The following is a 19,493-nucleotide window of genomic DNA, read 5'->3' as shown; positions in this document are numbered from 1 at the left end:
AGTGTTGGAGCATTCACAACTTCTGGAGGCAGGTTGTTCCACTGGTTAATTGTTCTAACTGTCAGGAAGTTTCTCCTCAGTTCTAGGTTGCTTCTCTCCTTGATTAGTTTCCATCTATTGCTTCCTGGCCTGCCTTTTCATGTACACGTAGTCCTTGACTTACAACGACAACTGTGCCCTAAATTTATGTTGCTAAGCGAGGCACTTGTTAACTGAGCTTTGCCCCATTATACAATTTTTCTTGTCAATTTGTTAACTGCATCACTGTGGTTGTTAAATTAGGTTAAGTGAATCTGGCTTCCCCATTGACTTTCTCAGAAAATTGCAAAAGGAGATCACGTGACCGCAGAACACTGCAACTGTCATAAATGTGAGTTAGCTGCCAAGCATCCAAATATAAATCACATGACCATGGGGATGCTGCAATAGTCGTAAGCTTCAAAAATGAGTCATAAGTCACTTATTTCAGTGCCGTTGTAACTTCGGTCACTATATGAACTGTTCTAAGTCAAGGACTACCTGTAAAGTTCCCTTGAGTTCTGCATAGTCTACGTTTTCCAGTTTGAAATCTCTTCTTGATCACCTTTTGGAGAAGGAGAGGAGTTATGTGGGGGTTTTTGAAGGAAATGGAAAATATTTTCATTTCAGGCTTGATGTCCTTTCGTTTTTAACGTTGCTTGTTATTCTCAGTTGTCTGGAGTGCTTTTATTGGCATCTTCTTTATCTATAAGATTCAAAGAAAAGTGTAACTTATTGTTTATAAAATGGTTGCTGAACATGTGAAAAATGAAAAACACATACATTAAAGATAAAAAGCAAACATGCCACAATGCTAAAATAACCTCTTACATTAATTATGATTAATTTGACACATTGCAAGATTACTGAGATTCAAGTTCACATTTGCATTACTGCCTTGTCATGGCGAAGGGGCTTGCATAATTCAATAAAGCTATGAGCTATGCCGTGCAGGGCCACCCAAGACGGAAAGGTCATAGCAGAGAGTTCTGACAAAACGTGATCCACTGGAGAAGGAAATGGCAACCCACTCCAGTATCTTTGCCATGAAAACCCTATGGACAATACCAAAAGGCAAAACGATATGACGCTGGAAGATAAGCCCCTCAGGTCAGAAGGTGTCCAATATGCTACTGGGGAAGAGCAGAGGGCTAGTACTAGTAGCGCCAGAAGGAATGAAGTCATTGGGCCAAAGCCAAAAGGACGCTCAGCTGTGGATGTGTCTGGTGGTGAAAGGAAAGTCCGATGCTGTAAAGATTTTTTCTCCATAGGAACTTGGAATGTAAGATCCATGAATCAAGGAAAGTTGGACATGGTCAAACAAGACATGACAAGACTGAACATCGACAACTTAGGTATCAGCGAACTAAAATGGACAGGAATGGGTGAATTTAATTCAGATGACCATCAGGTATACTACTGCGGGCAAGAATCCCTCAGAAGAAATGGAGTAGTCTTCATAGTCAATAAAAGAGTAGGAAAAGCAATACTGCTGCATGACTTTGGCTTGACTAATCTAAAGAAAAGAAGAAATAGGGGTGACATGATAGCACTATTCCAGTATTTGAGGGGTTGCCACAAAGAAGAGGGGTCAAATTATTCTCCAAAGCACCAGAAGGCAGGACAAGAAACAATGGTTGGAAAATAATCAGAGAACCAACCTTCAATTAAGGAGAAACTTCCTGAGACGGAGGCCAATTAATCTGGGGAACAGCTTGCCTTCAGAAATAGTAGGTACTCCATCACTGGAGATTTTTAAGAAGAGACAGGACTGCTCGAGCAGGGGGTTGGAATAGAAGACCTCCAAGATCCCTTCCAGCTCTATTCTATTCTAATATTTGTTTCTTAAGGGCTATCTAGACGTCAGCAGAAGACGTTGCTGGATGTTTAATTTTGCAGAATAGCGTGCATTTCTGTAAAAATCTTTTTTGGGAGTGTTCTTTGCATTTTTATCATGACAGATGATAGAAATGCCACATGCAGAGTCCCAGCCCTTTTAACAGCTATACTGGACTTAATGCGGACTAAGAGAAAAGAAATGAAAGAGCGACAGACATATTAGGGGGCTTCAGGCTAAAACATACAACGATGTTTGCAGGAATTGGGTATCTCTAGTCCAGGGGTCGGCAACCCGAAAAAGGAAAAGAACCACTGGGAACCGGTTCCATCACACACACAAAAACGTGGGAGCCCCATGCGCAAAACGGTTTTTTCTTGCGCTTGCGCGGACGCCCGCAGTTGCCACCTTCCTGTGTGTGTGTGATGGAACCGGTTCCCAGTGGCAGCGGCGCCGCCACCTTCGGCAGCCTGTAAACGTGCCGCGGCAGCTCTCCCAAAGAGAGGAGGGCGGCGGCCTGCAAACGGGCCGCGGCGGCTTTCCTCCTCTTTGGGGGAGCTGCCGTGGCACGTTTGCAGGCTGCCGAAGGCGGCAGCTCTGCAGGCGGGCCGCGGCAGCTGTCGCCACGGGAGCCACCCCCGCCATCCTCGCACACCACTAGCGCAGGCCCACGTCGTCTTGGGGGCCTGCCCTCCGCACACTGGCTGCATCCTCCGATCGACCGACGCCGCCAGGGAGACTGCCCGGTGTCGGGCTCGACATGTCCGACACCCGGTGAGGCCGCGGAGGGACTCACCGGGCCCCGTGACCAGCTGCCGGCGTCTGTATGCAGCCCCCACGTTACTGCGGTCTTCCACCGAGCCAGGGAAGAGCGCGGCCGCCGGGACGACCCAGCAGCCACCGGCGCCTCTCTCGATGCCCCAGCAGCTACCGGGGCCTTCCGGCAGGCCGGGGAGCAGCCATGGAAACGCGCAGCCGGCTGACATGACCCAGCGCCGACGCAGTAAGCCGAGGAAGAGCGGAGGGGTGGGGCAGGAGCGAGCATGCCTGTCCTGCTCCTTTTCTCTTCCAAGCGGCGCTGCTCAGGGGAGACGGCGACGACGACATCGGGGCTTGAGATCTCGCTTTCCCCCCCTCTTCCTCCCTCTCTCGTGCTTTACATACACACACACACACACACATGCACACACAAAAGCACAGAGTTCCCCTTCCCCCTTGTACAGGAATGAAAGGCCCCCTGAAGGAAGCGCGGCCTCTTCACCGCACCGATCCGCTGAGGAGGTTTTTTCAATCGGGAGACGGGCAGAGCAAGATAGCCGAAGAAGAGACTCCTCAGACGGCGCCGTCTTTTTCTTCCCCTCCAGCTGCTGGCTCTGAGCCCCAGCTCGCGGGTCTGCCTGGCGGCTTTGCGCGAAGCTTGCCGGGGTCGTTTTGAGATTTACACGTGTCGTTCTCAGGGGGGAAGGGGTACCTGACCTATTCCCCCCCCGTTGAACGAGCCAGGGGAGGGCAAGAGCCTCTGCGGGCAGGGAGGGAGGAGCGGCGAGAAAGGGACGTTTGGAGCCTCTGCGGGTAGGGAGGGAGGATCGACGAGAAAGGGACATTTGTGTGTAAGCCAAGCAACCCCGAAAATCGGTTTGAGTAGAAAAGGAGGAGCTTTGGGAGGGAAGTGAGGTTGGAAAAGCAGGCCGGTTGAAGGAAGGGAGCAGAGGCGGCAGCTTTGCAGACGCAGCTTTCTCAAAGAGCGGCGCCGCTGCCCATTCGCGCGGAGGTACGCGCGCACCTCTCCAAAGGTTTGGGGAGGTGCGCGCGCACCTCTCGGAATGGGTAGCGGCCCTGCTTGATGCGAAAGCTGCCGCGGCCCGTCTGCAAAGCTGCCGCTTTCGGCAGCTATGCAGACGGGCCGCGGCAGCATTCGCAACAAGCGGGGCCGCTGCCCGTTCGCGCGGAGGTACGGAGACCTGCCGACGTTTGGGGAGGTTTGGGGAGGTGCGCGTGCACCTCTCGGAATGGGTAGCGGCCCCGCTTGTTGCGAAAGCTGCCGCAGCCCGTCTCCAAAGCTGCCGCTTTCGGCAGCTTTGCAGACGGGCCGCGGCAGCTTTTGCAACAAGCGGGGCCGCTGCCCGTTTGCGCAGAGGTATGGAGACCTGCCGACGTTTAGGGAGGTTTCGGGAGGTGCGCGCGCAACTGCCCAAACCTCCCCAAACGTCGGCAGGTCTCCGGATGGCGGCGGCTTGGGAGAGGTGCGCGCACACTCTCCAAACCGCCGCCATCCCGTTTGCACAGCTGCCGTGAACGCAGCAGGTCTCCGGACGAGACGACGGCGGCTTGGAGAGGTGCGCGGGCACCTCCGCCCTTCGGAAAGGTGCGCGCGCACCTCTCGGAACGGGCGGTGCCACTCTCCATTTGGAGAGGTGCGCGCGCACCACTGCCCGTTCGAAGAGGTGCGCGCGCACCAGGCGCCTGGGAGCCGCAGGAGACGGCTCAAAGAGCCGCATGTGGCTCCAGAGCCGCGGGTTGCCGACCCGTGCTCTAGTCTAAGGAATAGAAGGGTGAGGAGTGACATGAAAAGAGTGTTTCAATATTTGACGGGCTGCCACAAAGAAGAAGGGGGCCAGCCTATTCTGCAAGGCACCTGAAGGCAGAACAAGAAACAATGGATGGAAGCTAATCAAGGATAGAAGCAACCTAGAAACTAGGAGAAATTTCCTGAAAGTGAGAACAATTAACCAGCGGAAAAAAATAGTTTTTGCCTTCGGACCTTCTGGTTGCTCCATCACTGGAGGCTTCAAGAAGAGACTGGACAGCCATTTGCCTGAAATGTATAAGGTCTCCTGCTCGAGCAGGGGACTAGATGGCCTCAAAGATCTCTTCCAACTCTTATTGCATATTCTACTTGCTTCTCTGCGTCTTCGCTGTGGAGGAAACCAAACAGCCCGACTTGCTCCCGGCTTCTCCTCCGACCTGCCCCCCACTCACCTGCCAGCTGATGCTTATCCTTGGAAGACCGCGGGAGCCTCTCTGCACGCCACCCTCCTCCCATGAGTGATCCGGTAGAGGAAGTTCCTCTCTCCTTCTCCTCACTTCCCGGCCTTTCTAGCAATACGGTACTTTGTGGCCTTAACTCCTTGAAAGCCGTGTTTTGCAGCAGTAGAGGTCCAAAATGAATAGCAAGCTGTCAACACAAATCCCGAGGACGGGGTGCTTCTCCCAAAGCTTCTCTTTGTGTGACTACACACAGTAAGGAGCTTCAGTGCAGAGTCAGTTAGCAACCAAACAGAGGTGCCAACAGGGCAGAAGTGAACATGAGTGTAAGAGCTGCTTGAAACCTCCCTCAGCACTAAACAGTTAACTATGATGCTGCCCATGTAACAGGAAAAAAACCCTGTCCCTTGTCAGGATCCCTCTCCATATAAAATCTCTGAGTGCAACTGCTGATAGCAGTTAGGAAATACCCTCATTTAGGCTGGTGTAGAGCCTTGTGGTGGTGTCTGACGGCTCCTGTGCCTAATTTCATTTTATTCTTGGGGAAGATGCAACTCTCTTGGTGGAAAGGGGGAACCAAGTTGTTTTTTGGGTACAGCTTCATTTTAGAGATGAAAACCCTTAAAACGGGAGAAGGAAGGCAGGAAATGGATCATCTATTCTACTCAGAACAAGGGATTCTCCATATTGTTGGGAGAAGAGACCTGTGACTCCATGGGAGCCCCAAACCGTAGAGGGAAAAGCGACTAGCCCTTTTGCAGACCAAGAGTCAGTTATGCATTTTAATGCAATTTGTTAGTCAGAAAAGGTGCTACCAGACTCCTCTCGACATACTGCATAAGGTTAGATATTGTATTCAGCCAATTCCGGCGTCTAATGCCAGGGTGGCGGGTGTTGTAGTGCATCAACATCTGCAGCACTTTCTCGCTCATCTTCAATAGCGAGGAATTCCTAATTTGCATTTAGAGGTGCAGATTGGCACACGCAACTTTCCTTTTCAATCTGGATCCTAGTTTTTGTTCTTGGGGCTTTGCATGAAGGGTGACGGTCCTTTGCTGTTCCCGCTTGGAGCACTTTAGCGTTGCTCGGCGGCGCCCCAGTCGCCCCCTCCCCGCAGCGCTTCAGCGGAGGAGTTAAGCGCAGAGAGGGGGAGGGAATAGGGGGGGCGGGAAGGGGAGGAGGGATTCCTGGGAGAGCCAGGTGGGGTTGCCCCCCCTCCCCTTCCGGGTCTCCCCCATTCCTCGCGAGCTTTTCTGCTCCGTGGGAAGCGCTGCGCCTTCGCTTCTCCTCCTCCTGGGTTGCGGCTTCCGCGAACGGCTCTCCGATCCCCTCCAGATCCTTCCCCCGAGCCCCCCTCCTGCCCCGCAGCCCCCCCTCTTGGCGCAGCCCGGCTCCCCGCCTGGGGGCTCCCGGTGTTTCCCGGAAGGTTGGGCACCCACGTTCCCACGTTCCCCTGTCGCTGCTGGGGAGGATCAGCCTCCCAGTGGCTGGAGGGGAGGAAGAGGATCTGGTCCCAGAAGGATCGTGGCTGAAGGGGGCTTCCTCCCCGGGCATGAACCATGCTAGGAGAAGGCCAGTGGCATCTGGAAGGCGGGTGACGGAGACCTTAGAGGCGTCCAGGTGGGCTTCCTTTGAGATGGAGCTCCTGCATCTGCCTCTCTCTCTGGTGACTGCTGCGTCCCTGTTTCTCTCTGCCCACGTGAAGGAACAGCCGTGTCTGCGGAGGTTTCCAATTTTAATTGCAGCTCTTTTATGGGCTGTACAATCTTCACTGAAAAAGAAGCTCTCCAGTGTTTCTTACACACAACTTGCCAAAGAGATCAAGATGCTTCTGTGGTGTATTTAGAAAGATGAAATAAAATAATTTTAAGTCAAGTGACAGGTCCGGGAGCTCTAATTGCCTCCACTTTTCTGAGATCGTTCTCAAAACAACCCAAATGCAACTGATTGATGTTCAAAGGACAGTGGGAGATCCAGGGGAGAAAGGAGGAATTTATTTTGTGACTTTTACAAGCAAAATGTTAAAACTGGATTTCCCACTTCTGTACCCACATGGCTTTTCAGTAACGTATTCTCTTGGAGGAAAAAATAAACCCAGGAGCTTCTCTTGTTAACTAGCAGAGTGGGGCAGAATACAGAATGGGGCAGATACAGAAATGAGCAGGCACTGTGTAACTTACTGTAAATAAGAAGCTGTTTTGGCTTTATACAAGTAAAATGCAATAAAGATTATTAACAAAGTGCTTTGACATTTTAACTTTGCTGTTGGTTCACCTGTTAACTAATTTGCCTCTCTATCTATCAGATAGATGAAGGTTAAATTGGTTGTAAATAGAAGTAGAACTTTATTAATTTTTGGCCTGCTTCGTAAGGGAAGGAAAGTAATATTGCTCCAATATATTTATGAATATTCAAGTGGACGGGAATAATATATGTAAATCTGGTTTTGTCTTTTGATGCACATTTTTTCTTTCTATTTAAATGTTCTGTATATCCTTGTTTTTTTTTAAGTTTGTAATTTTTTTTCCAATTTTTTTTTTAAAAAAGGCACTTTATGATAATCGAATTCATGGGGCTGCTCTTTATCTCTTTTCTAAACTGCTTCTGAATTCATGGAAACATAGCATTATAGGCTTGGAAGGGACTCTGGAGGTCTTCTAGTCTAACCCGCTGCTCAAGTCAGAGGCATTATACTATTCCCACTCAAATTCCCACTCAAGGTTCTACATTTAGGCAGGAAAAATCAAATGCACAGGTATAGTATAGGTGGTACCTTGCTCAATAGTAGTAACTGTGAGAGAGATCTCGGAGTCCTAGGGGACAATCACTTAAATATGAGCCAGCAGTGTGCTGCAGCTGCCAAAAAAGCCAACACAGTGCTAGGCTGCATTAACAGAGGGATAGAATCAAGATCACGTAAAGTACTAGTACCACTTTACAATGCCTTGGTAAGGCCACACCTGGAATACTGCATCCAGTTTTGGTCACCACGATGTGAAAAAGATGTCGAGACTCTGGAAAGAGTACAGAGAAGAGCAACAAAGATGACTGGGGGACTGGAGGCTAAAACATATAGGGAACAGTTGCTGGAATTGGGTATGTGTAGTTTAATGAAGAGAAGGGTGAGGGGTGACATGATAGCAGTGTTCCAATATCTCAGGGGCTACCACAAAGAAGAGGGAGTCAAGCTATTCTCCAAAGCACCTGAAAGCAGGACAAGAAGCAACGGATGGAAACTAGTCGAGGAGAGAAGCAACCTAGAACTAAGGAGAAACTTCATGACAGTTAGAACAACTAACCAGTGGAACAACCTGCCTCCAGAAGTGGTGAATGCTCCAACACTGGAAGTTTTAAAGAAGAGACTGGAGAGCCATTTGTCTGAAATGGTATAGGGTTTCCTGCCTGAGCAGGGGGTTGGACTAGATGACCTCCAAGGTCCCTTCCAACTTATTATTATATTAAATTGTTGTCCAGTCCATTTCTGAAATAGACCTCATTTTAAGAAGCTTCCACCCGTTACGTCTTGTCCTGCCCACAGGTGCCCTAGAGAATAAGTCAATCCATTCTTTGTGACAGACGCTCAAGTAAAAGATTGCCGGCGGATAACACCCAGGGGGAGGGCCCTCTCAGTAGGTGCGCCTGCCCTCTGGAACCAGCTGCCCGTGGAGCTTAGGACTGCCCCCGACCTTCGTTCATTTCGCTGGGACCTGAAGACCTGGTTCTTCAAGCCCTCTGGCCCAGGCTGAGAATTTTAATTTTAATTGGGGGTTTTACTTTTGTTCAGGGATTGATTTAATCTTTTTAATTGTTTTTTAACTTTTGTATTCCTTGTTTTAAATACCCTGTAAACCGCCCTGAGTCCTTCGGGAAAGGGCGGTATATAAATCCAAATAAATAAATAAATAAATAAATAAATAAATAAATAAATAAATAAATAAATAAATAAATAAATAAAGTAAGTACTGGAAGACAGCTATCATGTCCCTCCTAATGACCCTTTATCATCTTTGTTTCTCTTCTCTACACACAACAATTTTTTTGTATCATGGTGACCAGTACTGGACACTTTATTCTAAGACTGGTGTCATCAGCACTGTGTAAAACAATTCTATCTCTACTTGTTGTCTAAACACTATTCCTTCTTGATGCAGCCTAGGACTGTATTGGCTTTTTTGTGGAGCTGCAGCAGAATACTGTCGCAAGTGGTACTTCTCCACTTAACATGCGGCCCAGGGATACATGGCCTGCCCTTTTGGAGATCTGGAGGCAGCCACCATTTTCAAGGCACAGAGAAACCCTTAACACAGTCTATAAAGTGTTAATGTAGCAAAACAGAAGAATCTATCTCACTCCCACGTGACAGTGACCCAGAAGCAGCTGCCATTTTGACACAGAGGCAGGCATAGCAAAATGGCAGCTGCTTCCACAACTCCACTGCATGGCCCAGGGATGAATACGGGGTACAGTTCAAAGTAATGGTGGCTTCCATGATGCAGTCACGCAGTGAAGAGATCCGTGTCCTGCCCTGTTTCCCCACTGAAGTTCAGAGATCTTCAAAAGGTATGGAGGAGGCTGTGATGCCTGGTAGGGGGGGAAGTTGGGACTAAGAATTGCAGGGATCCCAAAGGTTAGAATAGGGGAGGCCTTTGGAAGGCAAATCTGGGCCTGCGATAGGCCTCCAAGAGCTTCCCCAAACTCTTGAGGTAGCCACTGTTGCGCTTAACAACTTGCACATTCATTTGAGCGCTTCATCAGAGAGAGAAAAGGGTGTGGGTAGTTCAGTAAGGTAATCTTAATTAACTACCATTACAACATGCAACCAAAATTGGCAGATTACAGTTTTTATCTCGAGGATTACTTATTGGTGGCAAGGGAATTAGGGTGCTCATAATCTGCAGGACAACAAGATAAAAGACAGAAACTCCACATGTTGGAATTCCATAATCAATATACAAAACCCAACAGCCTTTTTGAGGAATTCCACAACTTCTGCAAAAGAAAATATCCAGTAATTTCTGCTAATAACCAGAAACAGGTAGTTAGCCTTTATCCAACTAAAAGTTTCCACTTTTTTCCCTCCACCTACTAGTCTCAATTTGAGATGAGCTGAATAAAAAGGATCAGGCCAGAGTCAGTTTCTCACACTCTCAAAGGGAGATCAGGAACAAAATTCAAGCCTTGTCTAAATTCATCAACATTTGCCTCATGTGGCTTTTCTAGTAAGCAATAAGGAGTGATTTACGCCTGAAGAACCGTCCACAGATTGGACATTTGAAAGACCATTTGAGTCCTCTGGTGTCTCACCAGGATTGAATTGAGGAAATATTTCCCACACTCAGAAACCCTTTTTATCTCCTGTGTGAGTCTTCTGGTGTACTACCAGATGGGAAAACTGACTGAAACTTTTCCGACAATCAGGACATTGAAATGGTTTCTCTCCTGTGTGAGTCCTCTGGTGAATCACCAGGTGGGATTTCTGACTGAAAAATTTCCCACAAACAGGACATTCAAAGGGTCTCTCTCCTGTGTGAGTCCTCCGATGTATCACCAGGACAGAATTTTCACTGAAACGTTTCCCACAATCAGGACATTGAAAGGGTTTTTCTCCTGTGTGAGTCCTATGGTGAATCACCAGGTGGTAATTCTGACTGAAACTTTTTCCACAAACGAGACATTTAAAGGGTTTCTCTCCTGTGTGAGTCCTCCGGTGTATCACCATGTTGGAATTCCCACTGAAACTTTTCCCACAATCAGGACATTTAAAGGGTTTCTCTCCAGTGTGAGTCCTCTGGTGTATCATGAGAGTACACCTTTTCATGAAACGTTTTCCACAATCAGGACATTCAAATAGTTTCTCTGTTGTGTGAGTCTTCTGGTGACTCATGAGCTGGAATTTTGTAATGAAACTTTCTCCACAATATGGACACTGATATGATTTCTCTCCTGTGTGAGTCCTCTGGTGTTCCACGAGATTGGAACTGTGACTGAAACGTTTCCCACAAACTGGACACTCATACGATTTCTCTCCTGTGTGAGTCTTCTGGTGTTTCACCAGGTTGCAATTCTGACTAAAACTTTTGCCACAAAGAGCACATTCAAACGGTTTCTCTCCTGTGTGACTCCTCCGGTGTATCACCAGGTTGGAACTGTGACTGAACTTTTTTCCACACTCAGGACATTCAAATGGTTTGTCTCCTGTGTGTGTTCTCTGGTGAGTCATTAGCTGGAATTTTGTAATGAAACTTTTGCCACAATCAGGACATTCAAATGGTTTCTCCCCGGTGTGACTCCTCTGATGTACCATGAGCAGGCATTTTTTATTGAAAGTTTTTCCACAATCAGGACATTCAAAGGGTTTCTCTCCTGTATGAATCCTCTGGTGTACCACCAGGTGTGAATTGTAACTAAAACATTTCCCACAATCGGAGCATTCAAAGGGTTTGTCTCCTGTGTGAGTCCTCTGGTGAATCACCAGGTGGGAATTCTGACTGAAACTTTTTCCACAAACAAGACATTTAAAGGGTTTCTCTCCTGTGTGAGTCCTCCGATGTATCACCAGGTTTGAATTCCCAGTGAAACCTTTCCCACAATCAGGACATTTAAAGGGTTTCTCTCCTGTGTGAGTCCTCTGGTGTATCACGAGGGTGCACTTTTTCATGAAACGTTTTCCACAATCAGGACATTCAAATGGTTTTTCCCTTGTGTGAGTCCTCTGGTGTTTCACCAGGTTGCGATTCTGACTAAAACTTTTGCCACACAGAGCACACTGAAATGGTTTCTCTCCTGTGTGAGTCCTCCGGTGTATCACCAGGTTGGAACTGTGACTGAATTTTTTTCCACAGTCAGGACATTCAAAGGGTTTGTCTCCTGTGTGTGTTCGCTGGTGACTCATGAGCTGGAATTTTCTAATGAAACTTTTCCCACAATCAGGACATTTAAAGAGTTTCTCTCCTGTGTGAATCCTCTGGTGTATCACCAGGTGGGAATTCCAACTGAAACATTTCCCACAATCAGGACATTCAAAGGGTTTCTCTCCTGTGTGAGTCGTCTGGTGTATCACCAGGTGGGCATTCTGGCGGAAACTTTTCCCACAATCAGGACATTCAAAAGGTTTCTCTCCTGTGTGAGTCCTTTGATGTATCACCAGGATGGAACTTTGACTGAAACGTTTTTCGCAATCATGACATTCGAAGGGTTTCTCCCCAGTGTGACTCCTCTGATGTACCATGAGCAAGTATTTTTTAATGAAAGTTTTTCCACAATCAGGACATTCAAAGGGTTTCTCTCCTGTGTGAATCCTCTGGTGTATCACCAGGTGTGAATTGTATCTAAAACATTTTCCACATTCAGAGCATTCAAAGGGTTTGTCTCCGGTGTGAGTCCTCTGGTGACTTGTGAGCTGGAATTTTGTGATGAAACTTTCCCCACAATATGGACATTGATATGATTTATCTCCTAAGTGAGTCCTCTGGTGTTTCACCAGGTCAGAATTGTGACTGAAACTTTTCTGACATATCGGACACTCATACGATTTCTTTGCTATGTGAGTCCTCTGGTGTTTCACCAAGTAAGAATTCTCACTGAAACTTTTCCCACAATCAGGACATTCAAAGATGTTTTTTTTCCTGTCCATCGTCCGGTGTATCATCAGGCTGCAGTTCTGACTGAATTTCTTCCCCCAAATCAGTTTTCCAAGGGTTTTCTATGGTATGAGATAATAATAATTAATAATAATGATGATGATGATGATGTTGGAAGGTTATGTAGTCGAACCCTCTGCTCAGACAGGAAACCCTATACCATTTCAGATAAATCGCTGTCCAATCTCTCCTTAAAGACTTACATTGTTGGAGCATTCACAACTTATGGAGGCAGGTTGTTCCACTGGTTAATTGTTCTAACTGTCAGGAAGTTTCTCCTTAGTTCTAGGTTGCTTCTCTCCTTGATTAGTTTCCATCTGTTGCTTCCTGGCCCGCCTTTTCATGTACACGTAGTCCTCGCCTTACATTCACAACTGTGCCCTAAATTTACGTTGCTAAGCGAGGCACTTGTTAACTGAGTTTTGCCCCATTATACAGTTTTTCTTGTCAATTTATTAATTGTATCACTGCGGTTGTTAAATTAGGTTAAGTGAATCTGGCTTCCCCATTGACTTTCTCAGAAAATTGCAAAAGGAGATCACGTGACCCCAGAACACTGCAACTGTCATAAATGTGAGTTAGCTGCCAAGCATCCAAATATAAATCACATGACCATGGGGATGCTGCAATAGTCGTAAGCTTCAAAAATGAGTCATAAGTCACTTTTTTCAGTGCCGTTGTAACTTTGGTCACTATATGAACTGTTCTAAGTCAAGGACTACCTGTAAAGTTCCCTTGAATTCTGCACAGTCTACGTTTTCCAGTTTGAAATCTCTTCTTGATCACCTTTTGGAGAAGGAGAGGAATTATGTGGGGATTTTTGAAGGAAATGGAAAATATTTTCATTTCAGGCTTGATTTGCTTTCCTTTTCAACGTTGCTTGTTAGTTGTCTGGAGTGCTTTTATTGGCATCCTCTTTATCTATAAGATTCAAAGAAAAGTGTAATTTATTGTTTATAAAATGGTTGCTGAAGATGTGAAAAATGAAAAAGAAAAACACATACATTAAAGATAAAAAGCAAACGTGCCACGATGCTAAAATAACCTCTTACATTAATTATGATTAATTTGACACATTGCAAGATTACTAAGATTCAAGTTCACATTTGCATTACTACCTTTGTCGTGGCAAAGGGTTTGCGTAATTCAATGAAGCTATGAGCTATGCCGTGCAGGGCCACCCAGCACAGAAAGGTCATAGCAGAGAGTTCTGACAAAACTTGATCCACTGGAGAAGGAAATGGCAACCCACTCCAGTATCTTTGCCATGAAAACTTTATGGACAGTACCAAAAGGCAAAACGATATGACGCTGGAAGATTAAGCCCCTCAGGTCGGAAGGCGTCCAATATGCTACTGGGGAAGAGCAGAGGGCTAGTACTAGTAGCGCCAGAAAGAATGAAGCGACTGGGCCAAAGCGAAAGGATGTTCAGCTGTGGATGTGTCTGGGAGTGAAAGGAAAGTCCGATGTTGTAAAGATTTTTTCTCCATAGGAACCTGGAATGTAAGATCCATGAATCAAGGAAAGCTGGATGTGGTCAAACAAGAGATGACAAGACTGAACATCGACAACTTAGGTATCAGTGAACTAAAATGGACAGGAATGGGTGAATTTAATTCAGATGACCATCAGGTATAGTACTGCTGGCAAGAATCCCTCAGAAGAAATGGAGTAGCCTTCATAGTCAATAAAAGAGTAGGAAAAGCAATACTGGGATACAATCCTTGGTGGAGCAGTGGGCTAATGCCTCCTTAAGTAACACCAGCTGCCTTCAATTAGTGCAGGTTCGCATCCCACCAGGCTTAAGGTTGACTCAGCCTTCCATCCTTCCGAGGTAGGTAAAATGAGGACCCAGATTGTAGGGGGCAATTAAGCTGACTTTGTAATAATGCCGCTTGGGGGGCGTGTATGAAAGCCCTAATAAGCAGGCATATACATAGAATGAAGGCTACTGCTAAGCTTGTAAGCCGCCCTGAGTCTTCGGAGAAGGGCGGGATATAAATGGAATTTAATTTTTTTTTAAAAAAATCCTCAAAATGACAGAATGATCTCAGTTCGAATCCAAGGCAAACCACAGTAGTCTAAGTCTATGCCTCAACCACCGGTGCTGAAGAGGATGAAATTGACCAGTTCTATGAAGCCCTACAACACCTTATAGAACTAACACCAAAAAATGATGTTCTTATTATCATGGGGGATTGGAATGCTAAAGTAGGAAGCCAAAAGATAACTGGAATAACAGGCAATTTTGGCCTTGGAGTACAAAATGAAGCAGGGCACAGGCTGATAAAATTTTGTCAAGAGAATATGATGGTCATAACAAACACTCTTTTCCAACAACCCAAGAGTGGGGTCTACACATGGACATCACCAGATGGTCAACACAGAAATCAGATTGACTATATGCTCTGCAGCCAAAGATGGAGAAGTTCTATACAGTCAGTAAAAACAAGACCAGGAGCCGACTGTGGCTGAGACCATGAGCTTCTCATTGCAAAGTTTAGTCTTAAACTGAAGAAAGTAGGGAAAAGCACTAGGCCACTCAGGTATGAATGAAATCATATCCCTGTTGAATATACAGTAGAGGTGACAAATAGATTTAAGGAATTATTTATTTATTTTATTGCATTTATATACCGTCCTTTCCCTGAGGACTCAGGGCGGTTTACAGGGAGTTAAAAATCAAACATACAAAAGTTAAAAACCAAGTTAAAAAATATTAAATCAACCCTGTACTCTTAAAAACCCCAGTTAAAAATTTTCTCCTCAGCCTGGGCCCGAGAGCTCAAAGAGCCAGGTCTTCAGGCCCCGGCGGAATGATCGGAGGTCGGGGGCAGTCCTCAGCTCCACCGGCAGCTGGTTCCAGAGGGCAGGCGCTCCCACTGAGAAGGCCCTATCCCTGGGTGTCACCCGCCGGCAATCTCTTACCGGCGGAACCCTGAGCAGACCCTCCCTGTGGGAGCGCACTGGGCGAAGGGCGTTTGATGCCGGCAGCAGGTGTTCCCTCAAATACCCCGGACCCAGGCCATGTAGGGCTTTATAGGTAATAACCAGCACCTTGAATTTCACCCGGAGGGCAACCGGAAGCCAATGCAGCTCGCGGAGTAGAGGTGTTACATGGGAGTATCGGGAGACCCCCGTTACAACTCGCGCGGCTGCATTCTGCACCAGTTGAAGCCTCCGAGTGGTCTTCAAGGGCAGCCCCATGTAGAGAGCGTTACAGTAGTCCAAACGGGAGGTCACAAGCGCATGAGTAACTGTGTGTAGGGCGTCTCGGTCCAGATAGGGACGCAACTGGCGCACCAGGCGAACCTGTGCAAAAGCCCCCCTGGTCACGGCTCCTATGTGGTCTTCAAAATTGAGCCGTGAGTCCAGGAGGACGCCCAGGTTGCGAGCCCTATCAACGGGGGGTAACACCTCACCCCTCATCATTAGAGATGGAATAACTTGGTTAACCCGAGATGCCGATATGCACAGCCACTCAGTCTTGGCGGGATTGAGACGAAGCCTGTTTCTCCCCATCCAGACCTGCACCGCCTCCAGGCACCGGGACATCACGGAGAGGGCATCACTGGGTTGGTTCGGGGTGGAAAGAAAAAGTTGGGTATCATCAGCGTACTGGTGATACCCCACCCCAAAACCACGAATGATCTCGCCCAGCGGCTTCATATAGATGTTGAACAGGAGAGGCGAGAGGACCGACCCCTGAGGAACTCCACAAATGAGAGACCTTGGGGCGGATCTCTGCCCTCCTGTCAACACCGACTGCGAGCGGCCCTGGAGGTAGGAGGAGAACCACCGTAGAACGGTGCCTCCCACTCCCAACCCCCTGAGACGCCGCAGCAGGATACCATGGTCGATGGTATCGAAAGCCGCTGAGAGATCTAATAGGACCAGATCTAATAGATCTGATAGACAGAGTGCCTGAAGAACTATGGACAGAGGTTTGCAACATTGTACAACAACCAAAACCATCCCAAAGAAAAAGAAATACATATGTACAAAAAACGGCAAAAAACAAACTAGAAAAATTAAAATAAGCAAGAAAATGGTAAGAAAACATCTTTCTGACCTTGATGAATATAAATCACCAGGAAGCAACAGATTACATTCCAGAGTTCTGAAGAAGCTGGCAAATGTTATCTCAGATCCACTGCACCATTTTTTTCAAAACTCTTGGAGCACCGGGGAAGTACCTGAGGATTGGAAAAGGGCTGATGTGGTTCCCATCTTCAGAAATGGGAAAGAAAAAAAAAACACCCAGGAAACTACAGACCAATCAGTCTTAACATCAATACCTGGGAAGATCCTGGAAAAGATAATCAAGAAGCAGATCTGAGAACAACTAGAAGCAAATAAAGTTATAAATAGTAGAGGAACCTTGGGAGTCCTAGCGGACGATCACTTGACTATGAGCCAGGATTGTGCAGCAGCAGCCAAAATAAGCTAATACAATCCTGAGTTGCATAAACAGAGGCACAGAATCAAGATCACGCGATTTATTTTTTCACTTCTACCTTGTATAATCACAAACCACACTGAAAACCACAATGCCCAGTTCCTCTGATTCTGTTGAGGTTCTCACTTGTTTTCTCTTGGCTTTCCTTCACTCTGGGTTTTACTTCACACTGGGCTTTTCTTCATTCTGGGCCCATAACCTGTCGTTTTAAATATAAATTATCACAGCTTTTTTCTAATTTTCTACTTGTGATAACACAGGGGCATAAACATCTGCCAGTGGTTTGTTAAAAAACTGTGATTTAATATACAATATGAAACAACAATATTCAGGGAGCAAAGAGAATATAATATAGTCAAGAAGATTCCAACTGCAGTTGTCCTCAGACACAGTCTATTAAAAGGATTGTTGTTGTTGGCTGCGAAGTCACGTCCAACTCATCACGACCCTATGGACAAGGTTCCTCCAGGCCTTCCTGTCCTCTATCATCTTCTGGAGTCCATTTAAGCTCACGCCTACTGCTTCACTGACTCCATCCAACCACCTCATTCTCTGTCGTCCCCTTCTTCTATTGCCCTCAATTAAAAGGATACTACCCCCATATACTCTGCTGACTCATTCTCTGTATATCCCTTCTGGTCAGCTACTAAATTGTAATTACTTCTATTCTATTCTGTTCTGTTCTGTTCCATTCTGCTCTGCTCCCTACTCCACTTTATTAGCCAGCACGGGTTTGTTAAAAACAGATCATGCAAAACCAATCATATTTCATTCTTCGATAAAAGTGACTAAATTAGTAGACCAGCGAAATGACGAGGACATAGTGTACTTAGATTTCAGTAAGGCATTCGACAAAGTAGACTTAGACAACCTACTTCTTGGTAAAAGAAAAATGTGGAATAAACAACATCACCAACAGATGGATTTGTAGTTGGCTGACAAATCATACTCAGTGAGTAGTCCTCAATGATACTTCATCCACATGGAGAGAAGCAAGCAGTGAGCTAACACAAGGTTCCGTCTTAGGGTCAGTACTCTTCAATATCTTCATAAACAACTTAGATGAGGGAACAGAAGGGTAACTCATCAAATTTGAAGATGACACTAAGCTGGCAGGAATAGCCAACATCCCAAAGACAATCTCAGGATCCAAAAAGATCTGGACAAGCAGGAACAATGGGTCCTATCCGACAAAAGGAAGTTAATGCGGAGAAAAGCAAAGTTTTACATTTAAGCAGGAAAAATTAAATAAGATAGAAAAACAGATTAGGTGAGACCTGGCTCAAAAACAGTAACTGTGTCAGGGACCTTGGAGTCCTAATGGATGATCACTTGAATATGAGCCGGGAGTGTGCAGTAGCAGCCAAAAAAGCTAATACAATCCTGGGTTGTATAAACAGAGGCAGAATTAAGATCATGTGAAGTATTAGTACCGCTTTATAAAACCCTAGTGAGACCACACCTGGAATACTGCAACCAATTTTGGTCACCGTACTAGAAATAAGATGTAGAGACTTTGGAAAAAATTCAGAGAAGAGCAGCTAAGACGATCAAAGGCCTGGAGACTAAAACATATGAAGAACAGCTGCAGGACTTTGGCTTGACTAAAGAAAAGAAGAAATAGGGGTGACATGATAGCAGTATTCCAGGATTTGAGGGGCAGCCACAAAGAAGAAGGGGCCAGCCTATTCTGCAAGGCACCTGAAGGCAGGACAAGAAACAATGGATGGAAAATAATCAAGGATAGCGGCAACCTAGAAACAAGGAGAAATTTCCTGGCAGTGAGAACAATTAACCAGCGGGAAAAATATAATTTTCGCCGTCGGAAGTCGTGGGTGCTCCATCACTGGAGGCTTTCAAGAAGACACTGCCTGAAATGTATAAGGTCTCCTGCTCGAGCAGGGGACTAGATGGCCTCAAAGATCTCTTCCAACTCTTATTGCATATTCTACTTGCTTCTCTGCGTCTTCGCTGTGGAGGAAACCAAACAGCCCGACTTGCTCCCGGCTTCTCCTCCGACCTGCCCCCCACTCACCTGCCAGATGATGCTTGGATCCTTGGAAGACCGCGGGAGCCTCTCTGCACGCCACCCTCCTCCCATCAGTGATCCGGTAGAGGAAGTTCCTCTCTCCTTCTCCTCACTTCCCGGCCTTTCTAGCAATACGGTACTTTGTGGCCTTAACCCCTCGAAAGCCATGTTTTGCAGCAGTAGAGGTCCAAAATGAATAGCAAGCTGTCAACACAAATCCCGAGGACGGGGTGCTTCTCCCAAAGCTTCTCTTTGTGTGACTACACACAGTAGGGAGCTTCAGTGCAGAGTCAGTTAGCAACCAAACAGAGGTGCCAACAGGGCAGAAGTGAACAAGAGTGTAAGAGCTGCTTGAAACCTCCCTCAGCACTAAACAGTTAACTATGATGCTGCCCATGTAACAGGAAAAAAACCCTGTCCCTTGTCAGGATCCCTCTCCATATAAAATCTCTGAGTGCAACTGCTGATAGCAGTTAGGAAATACCCTCATTTAGGCTGGTGTAGAGCCTTGTTGTGGTGTCTGAC

The 19,493-nt window shown here is 46.6% G+C and overlaps 1 protein-coding gene across 4 annotated transcripts in view; it reads right to left on the bottom strand.

Annotated features, from left to right (window-relative positions):
* The window catches only part of LOC308664076 (uncharacterized protein), a 36,962-nt gene extending 17,927 nt beyond the window's left edge, over window positions 1-19,035 (bottom strand). Inside the window, exons 1-3 of one of the 4 annotated variants that reach the window (XR_014025591.1) lie at window positions 18,975-19,035; window positions 9,927-13,401; window positions 706-724 (exon numbers count right to left, since the gene is read on the bottom strand). Coding sequence is in view for 1 of the 4 variants with exons in the window: in XM_081321045.1 (XP_081177171.1) it covers window positions 10,176-12,488 (2,313 nt within the window). In the remaining 3 variants the exon portion in view is untranslated. Of the gene's footprint in view, window positions 1-583; window positions 725-2,651; window positions 2,779-4,834; window positions 4,893-9,673; window positions 13,402-18,974 lie in introns of those variants that run through there. The other 3 variants (XR_014025592.1, XR_014025593.1, XM_081321045.1) reach the window with 3 other exon arrangements.
* Window positions 19,036-19,493: the final 458 nt, after the last annotated feature.

Source organism: Vipera berus, assembly GCF_964194415.1.
Source record: "Vipera berus genome assembly, chromosome: 2".
Lineage (NCBI taxonomy): Eukaryota > Metazoa > Chordata > Lepidosauria > Squamata > Viperidae > Vipera > Vipera berus.
Note: the sequence above shows the minus strand (reverse complement) of the source record. Positions and strands in the feature narration are given on the sequence as shown.